Source organism: Vipera berus (genome assembly GCF_964194415.1).
Source record: "Vipera berus genome assembly, chromosome: W".
Lineage (NCBI taxonomy): Eukaryota > Metazoa > Chordata > Lepidosauria > Squamata > Viperidae > Vipera > Vipera berus.
This window is the reverse complement of record NC_138210.1, coordinates 51,069,483-51,090,639: the sequence shown is the minus strand read 5'-3', so window position 1 is coordinate 51,090,639 and position 21,157 is coordinate 51,069,483. Positions and strand designations below refer to the sequence as shown.

The window sequence follows — 21,157 nt, the reverse complement described above, 5'->3', positions numbered from 1 at the left end:
ACCCTTTTCCCTTGCGCGTATCACTCTCGGAAATTGAACCCCTCGGAGCGCAACTATACCATCTGGGAGAAGGAGCTGCTGGCCATCAAGGCGGCGTTCGAGGCTTGGAGGCATCATCTGGAGGGGGCGCGGCATCAAATCGAGGTCCGGACGGACCACAAGAATCTGGAAAGCCTGCAGACCGCTCGGAATTTGAACCAACGCCAGATCCGGTGGTCCCTCTTCTTTGCGAGGTTTGACTTCCGGGTGCGGTACATACCAAGCGGGTACAACCAGAGAGCGGATGCTCTGTCCAGGAAGCCCGAGTACACCCGAGCGGAAGACAAGCTTCCGCCCAGGACCATGATCCCCGTCGAGTCTTTTGCTGCGGTGCGGGAGCCGGTGGATCTACGGGCTCGGATCCGGGAGGCGCAGCAGCAGGAGGCGTGGGTGGCTCAGCGGAAGGAAGAGGTGGGGCCAGATTCGCCTTGGTCGGTCACGGATGGACTCCTGTATTATCGTGACCGGCTCTATGTTCCGGGAGGGCCACTCAGGGGACTCGTCCTCAGCCAGTGTCATGATAACCCGGCTGCGGGGCATTTTGGCCTGTTCAAGACTCTGAACCTGGTCTCCCGTACCTTCTGGTGGCCCCGAGTCCGACACGACGTCCAGTCTTATGTCACCTCCTGCATCCCATGCAGGCAGGCCAAGTCAGCGACAAGGGCCCCACCTGGTTTACTGCAGCCTTTGCCAACACCCAAGAGACCCTGGGGGGCTGTGTCCATGGACTTTCTGACGGATCTACCCCCATCCTCCGGCTTCACGACAGTGTTTGTGGTGGTGGACATGCTGACCAAGATGGCGCACTTCATCCCCTGTCGCGGCTTACCGTCAGCTCGCGCCACTAGTCGCATGTTCATCCAACAGGTGTTCCGGCTGCACGGCCTTCCCGATAGAGTCGTCTCCGATAGGGGGGCCCAGTTTACAGCCCGCTTCTGGCAGGAGTTGATGCGGGCGTTGGACATTAAGGTTTGCCTCTCGTCCGCGCATCATCCTCAGACCGACGGGGGTACCGAGAAGGTCATCGGCATCTTAGAGCAGTATCTGCGCTGCTACGTTAACCTGCAGCAGGACAATTGGGTGGACTATTTGGCCATAGCCGAGTTTGCCTTTAACAACTCGCAGCACACCTCCACGCAGATGACACCGTTCTTGGCCAACGTGGGTTATCACCCCCGGTTTTTCCCCCTTTCTCCCGTGGACTCACCGGAGCCGGCAGCGAACGAATTCATGGCGGAGTTACAGGCGATCCATCGGTTGGTGCGACGGCAGCTGGAGAAGGCCAAGGCCGACTACAAGAGGTTCGCCGATCGGTCGAGAAGGGATACGCCTCCACTATCGGTGGGGGATCGGGTCTGGCTGTCCACCAGGAACCTACCATCCACTCGGCCGGCGAGGAAGCTGGACCACCGTTACCTTGGACCGTTCCCAGTCGAGGCCGTCATCAACCCGGTCGCCTATCGTTTAACTCTGCCACGTTCCCTGCGCGTGCACCCCGTCTTCCATCGGTCCTTGTTGGTCCCCGAACAACCGGCTTGTCCACTTCGCCAAGCGGAACCTCCCCCATCAGGACCTCGTGATGGCGGCAGCACCCCCGAGTACGAGGTCGCCAGCATCAGGGATTCCCGCTGGCTGAAAGGTCGCTTCCAGTACCTGATCGAGTGGAAAGGGTACGGGCCGGAGGACTTCACATGGGAAGACGCGACCGCCGTTCATGCCCCTGCGTTGGTGACTGCTTTTCACGAACAGTTCCCATCCCGACCGCATCCGGATCGGCAGCCCCGGGGGAAGGGCCCTGCGGTGCGGGATAGTGTTGTGACTCAGGGCCAGCCTGTGGGCCCGGCAGCCGGCTCAGATGTATCGGATGACTCAGATGAGGGGGAGGAGGAGTGTGTGGGAGACGAACCGGCTGATGATGGCTTGCAGGCTTGGCAGAGCTCCCAGCCGGGGCCCTCTTCTCAGCTGCGTGAGCCCGATAGTGCGGAGGATGATGACCCACAGCTGGCCCTGTTCAAGGACGCCCGACGCAGGAGGCAGTCGAGCAGGACCAAGCAGAGAAAGGCTGCGGGTCTCCTCGGGAGGAGGCAGAGGGAGGCCACGCCCTGAACTCTAAATAAAAGGAGTGTTTGGGGAAGGGCTGGTTGCTGAAAGCAACCCTTCCGCTTGAGGATTCAAGTTCCAGTGTTTTTGTTTCTTGTTCTGTTAATTGACTAATAAATCTTGGCAGACGCTTTTCAGCCTTGGACGCTCTCCAGTCTCTACTGTTTGAATAGGGGTTTGCCTTATTACAAGGCCGGTAGTTGGCTGGTTTAGAACAGCCACCTCTGGAATCCAGTGAGCAAAGGCTGCTTCCAAATCACCCTAAGGCTTAGGTAGAGCGGTCCTCCTACAGTGCCAAACCCACCGAGTGCCTAGTCTCCTAGGCCATATAAAGAGAACGAAGCCGGTGATGATCACGAAATCCACAAAATGGAAAAACCGCCTTTCCCATCCCATTGGGCAAAAAAAGAAAGAAACTGCCAGCAAAGGGAGGGAGGAGGAAGATTAAAGAGATGTAAACCAGAAGACAAGGAAGCCCAGACGGATAAAGTCATAGGGAAGGAATGCGCGACACTCTTGAGTTGCGTGTGTGTGCGCGCTGGGCGGCTGGAGAGAACAACCCAGCCGGAACAGGCAAATGATTCACAGACACAGAAGGAGAATCGGAACGAAGCCAAGGCTGTTTCAGACAGCCCCAGGCACCCACAGAGGAGAACCTATGGAACCTATCTATGGTTCCTGACCCAAACTGGGCTACCAAGGAGGATTTGGTGAGCTTGTCCATCAACAATGGTGCCTAAGAGGCCCGTTCACGCCTCCCTGGCGAGGCGACAGCTTCCCCATCAACAACACCCTTCAGTTTTACAGCCTTTGCAAAATGCAAAAAAAAAAAGGAGAACAATGATTGCTGGAAAGACAGAGTGAGTCAGAAAAGAAGGATGGGACAGAGCGGAAGTGGGGGAGGACCAACTCTCCTTTTTTCACTGTAATCATGTTCGATGTCCTTAATAGCCAGGCTGCAGGGAGGAATTCAGCCGTGGCTGAGACAGTGAACGTGAAATGCTTTTCATCCTTTAAAAGAAGGGCTGAATTAAATGGTAATTTTGAAATACTCTGGGCATCTTGTCTTCAAAAATTGTTGATAAACCAGGGCCCATGTACCCTGGTTTATCCATACAGGTAGTTCTCAATCAATCAATCAATCAATCAGAATAGAGCTGGAAGGGATCTTAAAGGTCTTCTAGTCAGCCCGCCTGCTCAAGCAGAAGATCCTATCCAGGGGTAGGCCACCTTGGCTCTTTTATGACTCGTGGACTTCAACTCCCAGAATTCCTGAGCCAGCATGGCTCAGCTTGGAAACCTCTCCCTTTCCCCTCAGCGTGGCTGGCTCAGGAATTCTGGGAGTTGAAGTCCGCAAATCACAGAGCGGCCTAAGCCTAGGCCAGGGTTAGGCAACCTTGGCTCTTTTATGACTCGTGGACTTCAACTCCCAGAATTCCTGAGCCAGCATGGCTCAGCTTGGAAACCTCTCCCTTTCCCCTCAGTGGGGCTGGCTCAGGAATTCTGGGAGTTGAAGTCCGCGAGTCATAGAGCGGCCTAGGCCTAGGCCAGGGGTAGGCAACCTTGGCTCTTTTATGACTTATGGACTTCAACTCCCAGAATTCTTGAGCATGGCTCAGCTTGTTAGGAGGCTGAGCTTGTTGATCGGAAGGTCGGCAGTTTGGCGGGTCGAATCCCGAGTGCCGCGTAGCAGAGTGAGCGCCTGTTACTCGTCCCAGCTTCTGCCAACCTAGCAGTTCGAAAGCACGTAAAAACGCAAGTAGAAAAATAGGGACCACTACGGTGGGAAGGTAACAGCGTCCCGTGCGCCTTTGGCGTCTAGTCATGCCGGCCACATGACCATGGAGATGTCCTCGGACAAGCGCTGGCTCTTCGGCTTTGAAACGGAGATGAGCACCGGCCCCTAGAGTCGGAAACGACTAGCACGCATGTGCGGGGGAACCTTTACCTTTTACAGCTTGGAAACCTCTCCCTTTCCCCTCAGTGGGGCTGGCTCAGGAATTCTGGGAGTTGAAGTCCGCGAGTCATAAAGTGGCCTAGGCCTAGGACAGGGTTAGGCAACCTTGGCTCTTTTATGACTCGTGGGCTTCAACTCCCAGAATTCCTGAGCCAGCATGGCTCAGCTTGGAAACCTCTCCCTTTCCCCTCAGCATGGCTGGCTCAGGAATTCTGGGAGTTGAAGTCCACGAGTCATAAAAGAGCCTAGGTTGCCTTCCCCTGTACTACTCTTTCAGAGAAATGGCTGTCCAGTCTTTTCTTAACAACCTCCAGTGATGAAGCACCCACCACTTCTGAAGGCAAGCCTGATTTATTGGTTAGTTGTCCTCACTTTTAGGAAGTTTCTCCTTAGTTCTGGGTTGGTTCTTTCCTTGATCAGTTTCCATCCATTGTTTCTTGTCCTTCTCTCTGGTGCTTTGGAAAATAAGTTGACCGCCCTCTTCTTTGTGGCAGCCCCTCAAATACTGGAACAATCCTATCAGATCACCCATAGTCTGTCTTTCCTCTAGACTGGCCATTCCCAAATCTTGCAACCATTCTTCATATGTTTTTGTCTCCAGGTCCTTAATCATCTTAGTTAAAGTCTCAACTTACAACCACTCGTTTAGCGACCATTCAAAGTTATGAGCACTGAGCAAAGTGACTTATACTTACAACCATTGCAGCTTCCATCCAGTCATGGGGTCAAAATCCGGGCACTTGGCATACCACCATGTATTTACAATGGTTGCAGCATCCTGAGGTCACATGGTCGCCATTTATAACCAGGTGCTTCCAAAAAGCAAAGGCAGTGGGGAAAGCTAGATTCACTTAACGTCTGTGTGATTCACTTCACAACCATGGTGAAACGCTTAACTACTGCAGCAAAAAGATTGGAAAATCAGACAGAACTCACTTAATGACCACTTCACTTAGTAATGGAAGTTCCAATCTCGACTGTAGTCGCAAATTGAGGATTACCCGGTAGCCCTTTTTCCCTCCTAGTTCCCATTTTTTTCCAAACAACAGCTTGAAAAAAAATAAGCAGGTTAAGTTTTTTCTGACTCTTGCATCTTCTAAGACCTGAGACATTTTGTACAAATTTTAGGATGAAGCTCTGGGAGGGATGAAGCCTGTTGGAAAAAAAGACTCTTGGATTTTTCTTAAATAATTACAAGATTCAGCTTACAAAAAAATTACAAGATTCAGCAGCCCATCTGGATTTAAAAGACAAAGGCCACTTTTTTAAAGAGATCTTGGACAGAGAGGACTGCTGGTTTGAAAGAGGGATCAAAGAGGCCATCTATGTCAAAATTGAGCAGCCCTCTCTCAACAGAGGGGAAGGGATAGGACATCATCTATCTCCAGTCTACAACACAGTCCTTTCAGCAGTTCCAAGAAGGCTCCACACCCATTTGCACCACTCAGGTGACCTTGAGGACACAGGTAAACCTCCAAGTGGCCTCAATGACTCTCTAAAAGAATGCAAATGACCAGCTGTCTGCAAGGAGTATAAATCCTTCCATTCCCCATTTTGGAAGCTTCTTGGATGAGCAGCAAAATGTCTTCAAAGAAAAACAAGAACGTCCAGTTGCCTCTTGAAAAAGCACCTTTGGGACAACCATGACCTGGATGACTGAGAATCTCCATAAAAAAAAGTTAAAGGTAAAGTTTCCCCCACACATGCGTGCTAGTCATTTCCAACTCTAGGGGCCGGTGCTCATCTCCGTTTCAAAGCCAAAGAGCCAGCGCTTGTCCGAGGACGTCTCCGTGGTCATGTGGCCGGCATGACTAGACGCCAAAGGCGCACAGAACACTGTTACCTTCCCACCGGAGTGGTCCCTATTTTTTCTACTTGCATTTTTACATGCTTTCGAACTGCTAGGTTGGCAGAAGCTGGGATGAGTAACAGGCGCTCACTCTGTTACGCAGCACTCGGGATTCGACCCACCAAACTGCCGACCTTCTGATCGACAAGCTCAGCGTCCTAACCCACTGAGCCACCGTGTCTTGAGAATCTTCATAGACACTCTTAAATAAATAGTTCTAGAGTCGTGGTGGCACAGGGGTTAGAATGCAGTACTGCAGGCTAATTCTGCAGACTGCCGGCTGCCAGCGGTTCAGCAGTTCTATTGTGGCTGGCTCAAGGTTGACTCATCCTTCCATCCTTCCGAGGTCAGTAAAATGAGGAGCCAGATTGTTGGGGGGCAATAGGCTGACTCTGTAAAACTGCGAAGAGAGGGCTGTAAAGCACTGTGAAGTCTAAGTGCTGTTGCTATTGCTCTAGGAAGAAATAAACCATCACAACTTTTAATTACCAATCTGTTCCTGGAGTTAAAAAAGAAAGAGGAATGTCAACAGTACAGATCAGGCAAAGCCCCATCCATCAGAGCAACATCAAAGAAGCAAAAAGTGCATTAATTTCCCTAAAGTAGCTTTAAGCCTAGTTTGGAACAAATACAGAATTTTTTGGAAACCGTATGAGGAGTTTCTCAATTTTTTTCATGTTTCCTCCCAGTCTCTCTCAACATGGCTAAGCTGCACTTTATGAGATAACTATCCATTGGCTCATCCATTATCTGGGCATTTTATGCTCGTGGTGTTCTAGCTTCCCCACAGTCTCTCATAAGCGCCGTCTTTAAAAAGGGCACGGATTTTTTGCAACTTCTGAAAGCTTCCTGGCTGTAGAAACGTGGCCTCTTGGTACCACCAACTTGTTACTTATCCATTGCAGCCATCCACAGGTTGAAGAAAACAGGTTTTTAAAATTTACTTCTGGTGGACTGAAAGGAGTTTGCAAATCGTGACCAGAAAAAAGTCAAGACGGGCTGCAACATTGCACATAAAAAATTAATTGGAGCTTTAGTGGCACCATTATAGCTTCATCTTGACTTTTTTTTTTATCAAACACCACTGAGTCCCTGGATTCAGTCAGATTTTTCCAAGATACAGGTAATCCTCAAGTGACAACAGGTTGTTTAGTGACCGGTCAAAGTTACAACGGCACTGAAAAATGTGACTTATGACCATTTTTCACACTTACGAACGTTGCAGCATCCCCATGATCATGTGATCAAAATTCAGATGTTTGGCAACTGGTTCATATTTGTGACTGTTGCTGTGTCCCCAAGATCACGTGATCACATTATGCGACTTTCTGACACGCAAAGTCAATGGGGAAGCCAGGTTCACTTAACAACTGATCAACTGCAGTGATTCACTTAACAACGGTGGCAAGAAAGGTTGTAAAATGGGGTAAAACCTCCCTTAACAACAGAAATTGTGGGCTCAATTGTGGTCGTAAGTCGAGGACTACCCATAATGTGTGGCACAGCCTTACCGATTTCACTTGCCTGGAATCAAAATTAGGGGGAAAATATTATTTAAATGCCGGGACACCAATGAGGATGACTTCAGCTTCTCCCAGTCAAGGACCGAAGATGAGATGAAAACAACATGATGGGGACATCATGCTGGCTGGGGAATTCTGGGAGTTGAAGTCCACACATCTTAAAACTGACCAAGGTTGAGAAACACTGGTGTGGATCAAAGCTCTGCCCTTTTTAAATGTCCATTAAAAGAGGCGGGACTTCAGTCCACCATCTTGGTTTCTTTTGATTCTCTTGCTGTGATGCTAAACATCAGGACAAGCCATCTGTGATCTGGCACTTCTAGACTTCAATTACCAGAATTCCTGGCCCACTCCACCTATCATCCATCCAGGAGTGGGATGCTGGGGTTAAAGCTATACTAGCTTTTTTATTTATGTAGAGCAGGGCTTTTTTTCTCATAGAACGTTCAGAACGGAGTTCCGGCACCTTTTTTGGATGGAACCTTGTAGGGTAGGCAAGGCGGGTTGTATGACGTGTGAGTTCCGGCACCTTTTTCTTTTACAAAAAAAGCACTGATGAAGAGTAATAATATAAATCAGCAGATAAAAATCACCAGACTTTGCAGAACTCAGAGGCAGTTTCTTATACATAATACTGTGGACAATTAAGACCAGTGTTTTTCAATCTCGACAACTTTAAGCTGTGTGGACTTCAAGTCCTAGAACTCCCAGACTTCAACCCTGGGAGCTGAAGTCCGCTTTTTAAAGTTGTTAAGGTTGAGAAACAGATTAAGAAAAGATGGGCTGAGCCACAACAATATTATGGGCTCTGCTGCCACCATGTGGTCGTTATGTGCCTTTGCATATAGGACACAAGAAATACAGCAGTTCCACAGGGCTCTGAGTTCACGTGCTTCAAATGCAGCTCTTACCGTCTTCAGGCTCACAAACCACAAAATTCGGCATTCATTGGAAATGAATATCCAGTAACTGTATTAGCCTAACATGCTAAGCTTGCTCCGTATGAACACTGGGTAATTTTTCATGGGTTAGTATGCTATGTTAAGTAAGGCCACTATGTGGTTGTTAGATTTTTTTTTTCATTTTTTATTTAATTTTAATTTAATAATATTTCTATACCGCCCTTCTCCCGAAGGACTCAGGGCGGTGAACAGGGCAAGAATAAAAATACAGATTACAAAAGTTAAAACAAGATTAAATAAATGCCCATATACTAAAATACATCTTTAAAACCCAATAAAATAACAATAACAACCCCCCCCAATCCCCTCATCAGGCCAGGCCAGCTTGTTCAAAAAAGTATGTTTTTAGCTCGCGGCGAAAGGAGCGAAGGTCGGGCGCCGTCCGGAGCTCAACCGGTAGCTGATTCCATAGCTCCGGGGCGCCCACAGAGAAGGATCTCCCCCTGGGGGCCACCAGTCCCAGGTAGTCCTCGACTTATAACCATTTACTTAGTGAGTGTTCAAGGTTTTACAACTGCACTCAAAAAGTGATTTATGACCAATCCAGATACATACTATTGTTGCAGCATCCCCACCATTGGGACAAGAATTTCCATTGCTGAGCAAGGTGCTTGTTAAGTGAGTTACACTCAGTTTTACAACCTTCTTTTTTTTTGCTAATATATTTTATTGATTTTTTAAAACATAACTCACTTAATAATTGGTGAACAGTGTGCTGTCTGGGTTTACATTTGTAAAACAATCACTAACAATTGATTTCTATAATCCATAATCCAGATAATGGTTTTAGTTGATTTCTTCTTTTCCTCAAAACGTCCTCTTTTGCAAACATTGAGTTAATACATTTCTTATTGTTTTGATAGATAACAATTAAATATATAACTTTTTCCCAGTATTCCTAAAAATAATAATCACATCAATATAATATTTCTTTTCTATCCAATCATTCTGGTTGCCTCATGATAGATCCTGTTACAGTCCTTATTTAAAGTTTCACAACCTTTTTTTGCCATGGTAGGTAGGTGACCCATGAATTTCGCTTCCTCCATTGACCCTGCTTGTTGGAAGCCAGATAGGAAGGATGCAAAGGGTGATCACCTGGGATCTGGCAACCATCCTAAATACATTCTAGTTGCAAAGAGCCCAAATTTTGATCAGATGATGCTAGGGATGTTACAATAGTCATTAAGTGCAAGAACCAGTTGTAAGTCATGATTACTTTGCCCATATAACTTTGAACAGTCACTTAATAAGATGACTGAGAAGTCACTACCAGTGGAGAAAAGTAACTTTTTTCCCCCTAGGCCTCAATCAATTTCTCTTTATCCAAAGTAGCAGTGAATTAGGAGAGCAGCCCATATTTTTATTTGCCATGCAAATAACTGAAAACTAAGAACGAACATTTTTTGTTGTTGTTAAAAAGACAGTATGGTGCAAGCATTCAAAGGTAAGTTCATCCAACGATCACTTTCTGGAATGAAGATCTTCTAAACAGGAGCAGGAAACCTCACAATAGAAGCCCTGTTTGTGTGCCCTGTGGCTAAGAACAGGTAAAAAGAAACTCCAGAAATTTTCCAAATTGTTGCCAAACCAATAAGAGCTCAGGCCACATTTGCAGCAGGGATTGAAAACAAGGGACTCTGAAATCTGAAGCCTCGGGAAGACAAAGAGAAGAAACCTGTTGCCTTGGGCTCCTCTCACCAAATAACAATTCAATTTTGTAAGGTAAATTACAGAGTTGCGCTGCAGAAATATGTAAATATTGTATGTAGATTCGCCTGTGGTGATAATTACAGGGCTAAAAAGTTGCTTGGTGCATCTGAGGACATTTTCATGGGGAGAATCTCTTGGATGGATGGATGGATGGATGGATGGATGGATGGATGGATGGATGGATGGAATCAGAGTAAGAGAAGGCAAGGAAGGAGGGAGGAGGGAGGGAGAGATGGAGGGAAGAAAGGAAAATGGGGGAAGGGGGGAGGGAGGAAAGGAGGGGAGAAGGAGGAGAAAGAGAAGACTTGTAAATCCAGTTCAAAATACATTGACTTATAAATGTCACTAAAATAGGACCTGCTTCTGAATTGACATAGAAATATGGAAGGGGTGGTATTTTAAACACACCACAACCAGAGCCTTTTTGTTTTGCTTGCATTATTTTTTTTCTATTTACATTTTTGCCTTCAAATTCTTATTTCAGCCAACAACATGAAATCCTAAATCCTACAGTACCCTAATGCTGTAGTAGAAGACTGAATTTTAGATAGAGTAACTTGTGAACTTCAACAATAACCTTGGGAAAGCTTATTTGTGCATTTTAAATAGCATTCTTGAATCAACAGTTCCTTCTTTCAGTTGCCTCTCCCTGAGGGGAAAAAAAATCTGTTATTTCCTAGGAACCAACATTTGTTTTTCATATCTTGCTGCATTTTACCTGCTTCTATTTCAACTGCCTGCCATCACTGTCTTAAACTGATATCCCAGCCCCTTGACTTACAACCATATTTGGGACTTTCTGTTACTAAACAAGTCCGTGGTTAAGTGAGTCCCATCTGATTTTTTGCCACAGTTGTTAAAAGAATTGCTGCAGTTGTTAAGTGAATCGTGCAGTCATTAAATGAATCCGTTTTCCCCACTGACTTTGCTTGTGGGAAACAGGCTTGTTGGAAACATGGCAATCCCATGATCCTACCATGGCACAACCATCATAAATACATGCCGATTATCACATGCCTGAATTTTAATCACGTGACCACGGGGATGTGGCAACGGTCACAAGCATGAGGACCAGTTATAAGTCACTTTTCCGATGCCACTGTAACTTTGGATGATTCCTAAATGAATGTGTCGAGGACTACATGTAATGAATTTAAGGTTGGCTTTCTAAACAGATGTATTTACAAGAAAGAATTGTTTAATTCAGTGGTATGTCAGGCTCCAGTAACATGCATTGTCAAAGATAACATGTTAACTATAACTCTCTCTTGTTCTGTAATCTTCAGATTAAGCCTATTTCATCTTCCAGATGCTGTTTTTTGTGTTTCTTTGCCTTCTTTGTGCTGGAGTATCAACTATTTTGGGTAAGCTCTAGAAATTCTAGAACAATGTCTCTCAAACTTGTCAATTTGAAGATGTATGGACTCAACTCCCAGAACTCCCCAGCCAGCTGTGGAAAATTGTAATAATTTGCACTAAGAATGATGTGTTTGTATGTGCGTATATGCATGGATTTGAAATTAGAATTAGAATTAGAATAGGAGCTGGAAGGGACCTTGGAGATCTTCTAGTCCAGCCCCCTGTTCAAGCAGGAGAATCTATACTGTCTCAGACAAGTGACTGTCTAGTCTCTTCTTAAAAACCTCCAGTGATGGCGCGCCCACATTTGTCAATTACAAGGCTCAGTTGTGTACAGTAGGCAAAAATTAAAGGCAGGAGAGCCCCCCAACCTATACGTTAAAGCATAAGAGTTTTGGAGGATACACGTTAAAACTTTATATTTTTATGCAGATTTATAAGGCTTAAACAATGTGACTGCATGAGGTACAACACAAAAACAAACAAACAATAAACTAAAAAAAGTCACACTCCCAGACCATATAACATTAAAACATGTCGCAGTGTTTAAGAACCAAAATATAAAATGGCAATTAAGCATATAAGAGAGCAACTAAAGCAGACATGTCAGACTCGCGAGATCATGTGACATTGCGCGACGTGTCAGGACTATTTTGCCATTGCCGACAATGGGGTGGGCATGGCTTCTGTGTGACACATCCAGCCCGTGGGCCAGCAGTTTGACACCCCTGAACTAAAGGGAACCCCACTATTTGCCCCTAAATCTTGGGGGAATGGCCAGGTCTTAACAGCTTTCTGAAAGGTAAGGAGAATTGAGGCTGATTCAAATAACAGGGCAACCAGAGAAAAAAGCATATTTTCTAGGTCCCCTAAGATTACAAGATTTACAAGAAGGCACCTGTTATCTATTTCATCAGAAATTTATTGGTTAAGCAGCTTTTCCCAGCCCACAATATAAGGGTTATTGTAGTAGATCTGAGTTACCTGCAAGGGCTGGCTAAAAAAGATATAATCTGAATTGCATAGTAGATTGCTTGGGTCTCTACAATTACAGGCCAGGATTAAATGATTAAAATTTTAAGCGCTGTGTTTGAAAAATGTAACTCCAACTTAATACTAGTTCAGTAGCCAATCTTGTACTTTAGTAGACAAATCCTGTAATCCCAACAATTAATGGATGGCTAACCCAATTCTCAACATACTCTTCATTTGCATGCATTTCAATTCTCTTTTGCCTCAGCAGACGGCAGAATCTGATTGGCCTTATATGGACTGAGAAACTTAAACAGTCTCCTCGACTTATTTAAGACTTCGCTACAGGATATGTTTTAAAATTCTTTTTTTCCCCTCTCCCTTTCTCTGTAAGCAAATCTGAAGTAAAGTGTCAACTTATGGTCCTGAGGAAATGATATGTACAATAGATTTTTAAATAAGTCCACAGAAATTACCAGCTTAAAAAATATAAAATGAACCAACCAATAATTCAGGGGTCTTGAAACTTGTCCCTTTTATGACTTGTGGACTTCAACTCCCAGAATTCCTCAGCCAGCGTGCCTGGCTGAGGAATTCTGGGAGCTAAAGTTCACAAGTCATAAAAGGGACAAGTTTCAAGACCCATGCAATAATTTATATTATTTACAAATACTATTTATAATGTATGGTCCAACTGCCATCAAAAATAAGTAAATTTCAGTTAAAATTGCACACAAGCAATAACTTCAAGATATACCATGATGGATTTATATAGTACAAAAACATTTATACAGTTATAGAATTCTAAATTTACACTCCTATTATCTGACACTCCTATTATCTAACATTGCTTATACAGGTAGTCCTTGACTTACAATTGCAATGGAACCCAGAGTTTCAGTCATAAGTTGTTGCAATCAGGTGAAAGCACCAAATGACAACTCAATTTGATGACCATTTTTACATTGGTCTTAAAGAGAGTCACCATGGTTGTCGAACAAACCCAGCCTACCAATGAGTGGGGGTTTTTTTTGTTTTTTTCCTGCAAAAAATGGCAAAAAACATCACAAATCACAATCAGATGATTGTGGGAGGCGACAACCAGCTATAAATGTGAGTTAGTTGCCAAGGACCTAAAATGTGTGTTTTTGTGACTTTGGAGTATGTGTGGTAGTTGTAATTTGGAAGACAGGTCACAAGCGGCTTTTTTGAAGTTCATTGTAACTTAGGACAATTGTTAAGAGACCGGTTGTAAATTGAGGAGTGCCTGTAAGATTTACAAAAGAAAAAGAAAAAACAGCCCTACCATCTAACTTAGGGTTTCTCTTGGTAAGATGTGTGGGCTTCAACTCCCAGAATTCCCCACAGCATACTGGCTGTGGAATGCTGGGAGTTGAAGTTCATACATCTTAAAGTTGCCAAGGTTGAGAAACACAGATCTAACTATAACCATCATTCTCAATAATCATTCACAACCACCTCTACCAATTCGCGGGCTTTATTATGTAAGTACATTTTCCAACATTAATGACGTTCCTCTGTTTTGAGTATGAGTGTCAGCTGAATATGCAATTGTTTCAATAATATTTGAGCTCCTGGAGGATGGGAAGTGAGAGCAGGAATCTGCAAGAGGACTTCCTATCTCCAGCAGTCTTCCTCCACCAGCCTACGTGATTCTTTGTCTGGAACTCTAGTTCACCTCTGAGTGAGCAATCCATATACAAATAGAAGGCTGTTTAATCAATGGGACACAAAATGGGACATAGTCTCATAAGCTATTCTGCAGGGATAGAGTGTTCTGTTCCAGCCTACGACCGGCCCTGTTTGAATGTCAGGGACAACCGCTTTTTATAATCAACAGGCTGGAACTAACCCAACCAAATTTATTTACAAAAGTTAAACGAAAAGTTCAAACAAAACTTAAACCAAAAAGGTTAAACAACAGTTAAACAATAACAGACCAGGACTCTCACAGAAGCTCTTCAAACGGTTGCCTTCAGCAACCAGCACCTCCCATACATTCCCCTTTTAACAGCAGTCCCAAGGCGTGGCTTCTCATTGCCCTCTCCCGAGTTGCCTCACTGCTTTCCTCTGCTCAGTTCTGCTAGATTGCCTCCTGCTCCTAGCATCCCTGAACAGAGCCAGCTGTGAATCGTCTTCTTCCAATCCTTCATGCTCATGCAGCTGGGTCTGAGGAGGAACAAGACGGGAGGGGCCAGGCTGAGAGTTCTGCGGTGCATCAGAACCTTCCTCTGACACCAAAGGCTCTCCAAACCCCTCCTCCTCTTTAGAATTGTCCAACTCAGCTGCCAAAACCACAGGCTGACGCTGAATCACAACATAGAGGAAGCTCAGGGATGGATTGGTTGATTGATCAATAGACTCATTCAGTTAACTGGTTCTCCCTCTTCTTTATGGATCCAGACCAGGAAAACTTCTCTTCCTACTCTGGGGAATACGGTGGAAATGGTGGGGACTCTTTTGATCAGTCCAGCAACCAGTTTGAAGGCCCTATATCAGCGATGAAAATAAGGTCGAATGACCGAAGTATACTAAGATACGTATGTTTGCATGAACCCCAGAGGTCTATAGCGGGGCAGAACTTGACATCTGAAAATTTACGAATCAACTGAGGAGAGCATAAATTACATAGATGTGGAAACAGTTTATTGATAATTGATTAATCAGTCAATAAGCTATTTTTATGTGAAAACATGTCTAAGGGCTTCAGATTGTGTATAAAGAACATATCTAGATCAATACTGAAGGAAAATAAGGTATGAATGAAAGGAGGATGGTTCCTTCTAGATCAGTGAAGATGAATGGACTTCAACTCCAGAATTCTCCAGCCAACATGGCCGGTTAGGGAATTCTGGGAGTTGAAGTCCACAGATCTTCAAATTGCTAAGATGGAGAAACACCGTTCTGGAACCATTTCCTAGCTCTTCTTCGTTCTGGATAAGAAGATGGAAGTATAGGTGAAAGACCTCTTCCTACAGAGGTTTTCTGAGATGAGCATCATCAATAAAAGAGAATATTTGTAGCACAGGGTTGAAACGAGGGGTCCTGGCTGCTTTCTGAGCTTGCTTCTGGTTTTCTTGCAGACGTTTTATTACCCAACTAGTTAACATCATCAGTCCTGCCTGTAACACTGACATGTTACCTAGTTTGGGTAACGAAATGCCTGCAAGAAAACAAGCAAGGTCAGAGAACCCCAAGGACCCCCTCATGAGCATCGTCATTAATTTCCATTTACGGTGCCTCTCTACACTTAACATCATCCTTCTGTTGTTAATGCAGCATCCAGGTTTGCTATGGTGACACATGGTCTGGTAATGAAGGCAGCACAGCAGGCCACCCTTCAGACATGCACCTGTCCTTTGGGGAGGGATTGGTGCAGGTGAATGGCCGTTTCGGAAACGCCGTGGAATACCTGGCCTTCCGCACCAACATGGGCCACGTCTTTGCCTTTGGGCCGAATTCTGGTTTGGGAATGCCTTTCATTGCAGAGCCCTCACACCCCAACACAGTTCTGAGGTTCATCAGTGGGAGGTCAGGACCGATGGTCAACGCCCTCAGTTTCCACTGGGGTGAAGATCCATGGATGAGAGGGTGGAATGAATCCGTTCACTCTCCAGCTCCACCTCCAGTGACCCAGATATAGATCTCTCTACCTTTAACCCTCACCCTTAAAATCAATACAAATATTACACACTCTCCTTTGTTGTTTCCTTTGGATGTTGGGGCGGGGGGAGTTGTATGGGGAAAGAAAAGAGAAGAGGGAAGGATAGGGAGTGATACACTTTTGTTGTTGATACCATGGTTTTGATAGTCTCTTAATTTTGATTTTGCTTCCTTCGTTTTGATTTTTGATAGCCCCTTACTTGATTTTGATTCCTTGGTTTTGATTTTGCTTCCTTGGTTTTGATTTTGCTTCCTTCATTTTGATTTTGCTTCCTTCATTTTGCTTCTGTTTCATTAATTTTGACTTTGGCTCATTAAAGAGATGTTAAGCTCGGAGCATGGATCAAAGCACTAAGAAAATATACAGGTAGTCCTCGATTTACAATCATACATTTAACCACCATTCAAAGTTGCAGCGTTTTGAAAAAAAGTGACACTGGTCCTTGTCTTTACGATTGGTCCTCACAGGACCATCATGTGATTAAAATTTGGGCACTTGGCAACTGTCCCTTTTACAATGGTTGCAGCATCCCGGGGTCATTTGATTGCCATTTGTGACCTTCCCAGCCAGCTTTTGACAAGGAAAATCAATGGTGGAAGCCGGATGTGTTTAACAATCAAGTGTTTCACTTAATAATGGCAGTGATTTATTTAACATGGCAAAAAGATCATAAAATTAGGCATGACTCAACAACTGCCTTGTTTAGGAATGGAATATCTAGTCCCAGTTGTGGTTGTAAGTCAAGGACTATCTGTAATCTTATCTCCTGCGCATCTAACTCTATCTGGAGACACTGGGACCCACAGAAAAAGATGGCGGGTGTTCCTTTGAAAGCCATTTGCTCAGCTCATCCAACAGATGTAATGGGAAGAAGGAATAACCTTGTGGAACTGGAGGAAGAGTCACAACCAGGACAATAAACAAAAGAAACCTGAGTCTGGGGCAGAACTACCACCTAGAAAAGCCTCTGAGACGGGACCCTCTTAAGTTCTCACGGAAATAAAAGGAGAGAGAGGAGAAATGCATTCAGAGTTTCAAGATTCTGTTATTGTAACCTTACAATAAAAGTAGTATTAATATTCATAACTTTGTTTCCTAGTCTGGTCTACTTTGAAGGGCTGACCACAGAGCACATGATTTGGCTAAGGGCTCCTCGTAATCTGGTACAAGCGCTGGATCGGCACAGAATCTCCGTCCTAATGCTAGAATGCATCTCAGCTTTGATCCCACCTACTTCAAGACGTTGTTAATTTGATCCGGATAAAAGGCAGCCATCCGAAGTTCCCGGAGCAGGGCGGGGTATAGAATTAAAAGTGGAACATGATTGGAAGAGGAGAAAATAAGTTTGGCAACAGCATCTAATGGGTAGATAGAAACAATAGAGAGGAAGGGAGATCACAGATGATAAAAAGATGGATGGATGGATGGATGGATATGAATGGATGGATGAGTAGATAGACAGATTTTGAAGCCAAATCAGCAGGCATTTATTCAGGAGCCAAGTCATTAATTTGGTTTTTGCATATAAAACTCTAGACCTCAGTTGCAAATATATGTTTGTGTGTGTCAGTTTTTGACTCCTAGTGACTGCCTGGACAGGTCCCTGCAGTTTTTCCGGAAGTAGTTTGCCATTGCTGGCTCCCTGGGGCAAAGAGAGGGCGACTGGCCTGAGGTCACACAGCAGGCATTATGCCTAAATTGGGACTAGAAGTCTCGGACTCCTAGTTTCTAGCCCACTGCCTTTAACTACCACATACAGGTAGTCCTCAACTTACAACCAACACTGAGCCCACAATTTCTGTGACTAAGCAAGACAGTTGTTAAGTTTCTAAAACGGAGTTTTGCCCCATTTTACGAACTTTGTGTATCACTCTGTGCTGCCTGAAACATGGCTGGCACCTGGACTGATGGTGCTTGGGCCCTTTTAAGGCCTCTCCCCAGCCAGCCCAGCTTCCCAGCCACCAGTAGCTATAAAAGCAGAGGAGAAAAGCAGCTGGGTGTGGTTGCGCATTAGTTCCTATGCAGAGTTGTTCTGAGAGTGAGAGGGGAGGTGGTTTCTGGTACTCGCTGGGCATAGACTAGAGCAGGGGTAGGCAACCTTGGCTCTTTTATGACTCGTGGACTTCAACTCCCAGAATTCCTGAGCCAGCCAAGCTGAGGAGAAATGGAGAGGTTTCCATGCTGAGCCATGTTGGCTCAGGAATTCTGGGAGTTGAAGTCCACGAGTCATAAAAGAGCCAAGGTTGCCTACCCCTGGACTAGAATAACTGGAAGCAGCCTAGGGCGAGGGCTAAGTAGTCCTAAGATTAGTAGGAGCAGTGATAGACCTGGGGAAGTGTGTGGGAAGGAACTGTGCACTATCCATTGTTGGCTAAAGGCCAAGGGGGCTTGTATTGGCTAAATTGGGAGCCCCCTGAATTTGGATAGATCAAAGCTGCCAAACTTGAGAAATAGTGGGTTAGTGAAATGCAGGTAGTTCTCAGCTCACAACACTTCATTTAGTGATGCTTGAAGTTACAACGAGACTGATAAAAGTGACTTATGATTTATGTTTTTCACACATGATCCTTGCGGCATCCCCATGTTCATGTGACCAAAATTCAGACACTCAGCAACTGGCTTATGACGGTTGCAGTGTCCCAGGGTCATCTGATCACCTTTTGCAACCTCCTCACAAGCCAAGTCAGTGGGGAAGCCAGATTCACTTAACGATCGCGTTACTAATTTAACAATTGCAGTGATTCTCTTTAACGACTGTGGCAAGAAAGGTTGTAAAATGGGGCAAAACTCACTCAACAAATGTCTCACTTAGCAACAGAAATTTTGGGCTCAACTGTGGTCGTACGTTGAGGACTACCTGTCATGTCTCCGGGTAGCAGAAGACCGGGACAGAATGAGCTCTGGAACTTTAGTTTTTTGGTAGAAATCCTGTTTGAAACGCTCTGTTAAGAGCATAGAAAGAGCTGGACTACTCTCTTGACATGTGGATGATTTTGCTACTCTGGCACCCTTGGTAATTCTCTGTGCTTGGCTGTTTATTTGCAAATGTTTCATTACACAAGTAGGTAACATTAGTGCTAGTGAGAGGTTCGCTCCCTATTTATACACTCATTAGCACTGATGACGTTACCTAGTTGGGTAATGAAACATCTGCAAGAAAACACACAAGCTCAGAGAGCACCGAGGATTCCACAATTCAACCCTGAGCTACAGATATTCCCTTTTACAGGTGGTCATTATGACCAGTACAGAGAAGAGTTCAGAGAAGAGCAACACAGAGGATTAGGAGACGGGAGACTAAAACATACTGTATAAAGAATGGTTGCAAGAATTTGGGTATGTCTACTTTAATGAAAAGAAGGACTAGGGGTGACTTGATAGCATTGTTCCAATATCTCAGGGGCTGCCATAAAGAAGAGCGAGTCAAGCTATTCTCCAAAGCTCCTGAAGGCAGGACAAGAAGCAACGGATGGAAACTAGTCAAGGGGAGAAGCAACCTAGAACTAAGGAGAAATTTCCTGACAGTTAGAACAATTAACCAGTGGAACAACCTGCCTCCAGAAGCTGTGAATGCTCCAGCACTGGAAGTTTTAAAGAAGAGACTGGACAGCCATTTGTCCGAGGTGGTATAGGGTTTCCTGCCTGAGCAGGGGGTTGGACTAGAAGACCTCCAAGGCCCCTTCCAACTCTATTATTGTTGTTGTTGTTGTTGGATCATTTGGTAACTGGCCCTCATTTATGGATGCTTTGTGTCCTGCAGTCATGTGACCATGTTTTTGACAGTTTTGCTGAAAACTTTTATTTCCTGTTTTTGGCAAAACAGCCCATAGCAAACCATTTGCTTAACAACTGCTGCAAATAAGATTTTAAAATTGAGTCAGTCACAGGGGTGATCCGATTTATGACTGTCACAATTTAGGACCATGGTGGCCAGGCTTCACTATGGTTGTAAGTCAAGGGCTATCTGTAGCGATATTGCTGTTTCTCGGCTCTGATCTTTTCACATCCTGGAAATTGTGTTGGAACTTAATTCCTGCCTCTTATTTGTGAAATGTACATTATTTAAGATCTCAGCTTGTGTTATAATTGCTCAGAGTTCTGGAAAATGCCCTCAGAATAACAAGAAGGTTAAAAACAGCTTAAAACTTCCCCTATTCTTGCTTGAAGGAGAAGCTGCAAAAACCTGCATCTTGAGGGTTAATTAATGCCCGTCTCTTTTACTTATCACTTGCTGGAGGGGGGAGGGGAAATCCACTTTTTCTCCCTCTTCCTTCTGCCAAGTACAAAAGTCACAAACAGCCTATCAGCCAACCAGAAAGCAACTCTGAATTGAAAGACAAAAGGAAAAGCGAAAGGAAGGAACCCAAAAAAAAAATTGAGGAGAAGGTTCAAAATGAGCAACGCAGATCTAAATGAGCAAGACAGAATCCTTCAGGAATTCCAAGCAGAAACAGTTTTCCTTTCAGGAAACAAGGAATGGCTGGTAGAGAAGAATTACTTTGTTGTGAAAAGCACGGTGGAGAGGATTGTGAAGTGGGCTTATGAATCCAGCACTGGGTTGTACCCCTTTGACCCCATTCCCGTGGGCAGCTACAAGGAAGGGCTGCACCTTCAAGTGGAGAACAGTTCCAACGACTTTGACTTCCTCGTCCCAATACGGTGTAACTCCAAGTTGGCACTCCGGAGCAGGGTCGTCCCCAATAATTCCTCCAGCCGTCCCACCCACCAGCTCCCCACCTACATTTTTCGCAACAGAGGATTCCGCAACCTTCCTGACAAAGGGCTGCCGGTCTTTCACCAGGGCACCAAAGTGTTGGTAGACATTGAGGATGTGGCGGAGACAGCTGTGAAGATCTATTGTGATAAGCCAAAATCACAGTTGGGGGAAGATGAGGAAGAAGATGATGACCCTGAATATTATAAATTAGAAATGTATGAGGTAGGTATTAACAGGATGGCCTGGAGCAGGGGTAGGCAACCTTGGCTCTTTTATGACTC

The 21,157-nt window shown here is 45.0% G+C and overlaps 1 protein-coding gene across 1 annotated transcript; it reads left to right on the top strand.

The window, feature by feature from the left end:
• Positions 1-9,823: 9,823 nt before the first annotated feature.
• On the top strand, positions 9,824-17,176 carry LOC308676288 (zymogen granule membrane protein 16-like). Its single transcript, XM_081342101.1, has 4 exons — positions 9,824-10,155; positions 11,430-11,507; positions 14,899-15,021; positions 15,816-17,176. The coding sequence occupies exons 2-4, from the start codon at positions 11,453-11,455 to the stop codon at positions 16,136-16,138; spliced, it is 501 nt and encodes a 166-aa protein (XP_081198227.1). The 5' UTR covers positions 9,824-10,155; positions 11,430-11,452; the 3' UTR covers positions 16,139-17,176.
• The last annotated feature ends 3,981 nt before the right edge of the window (positions 17,177-21,157 follow it).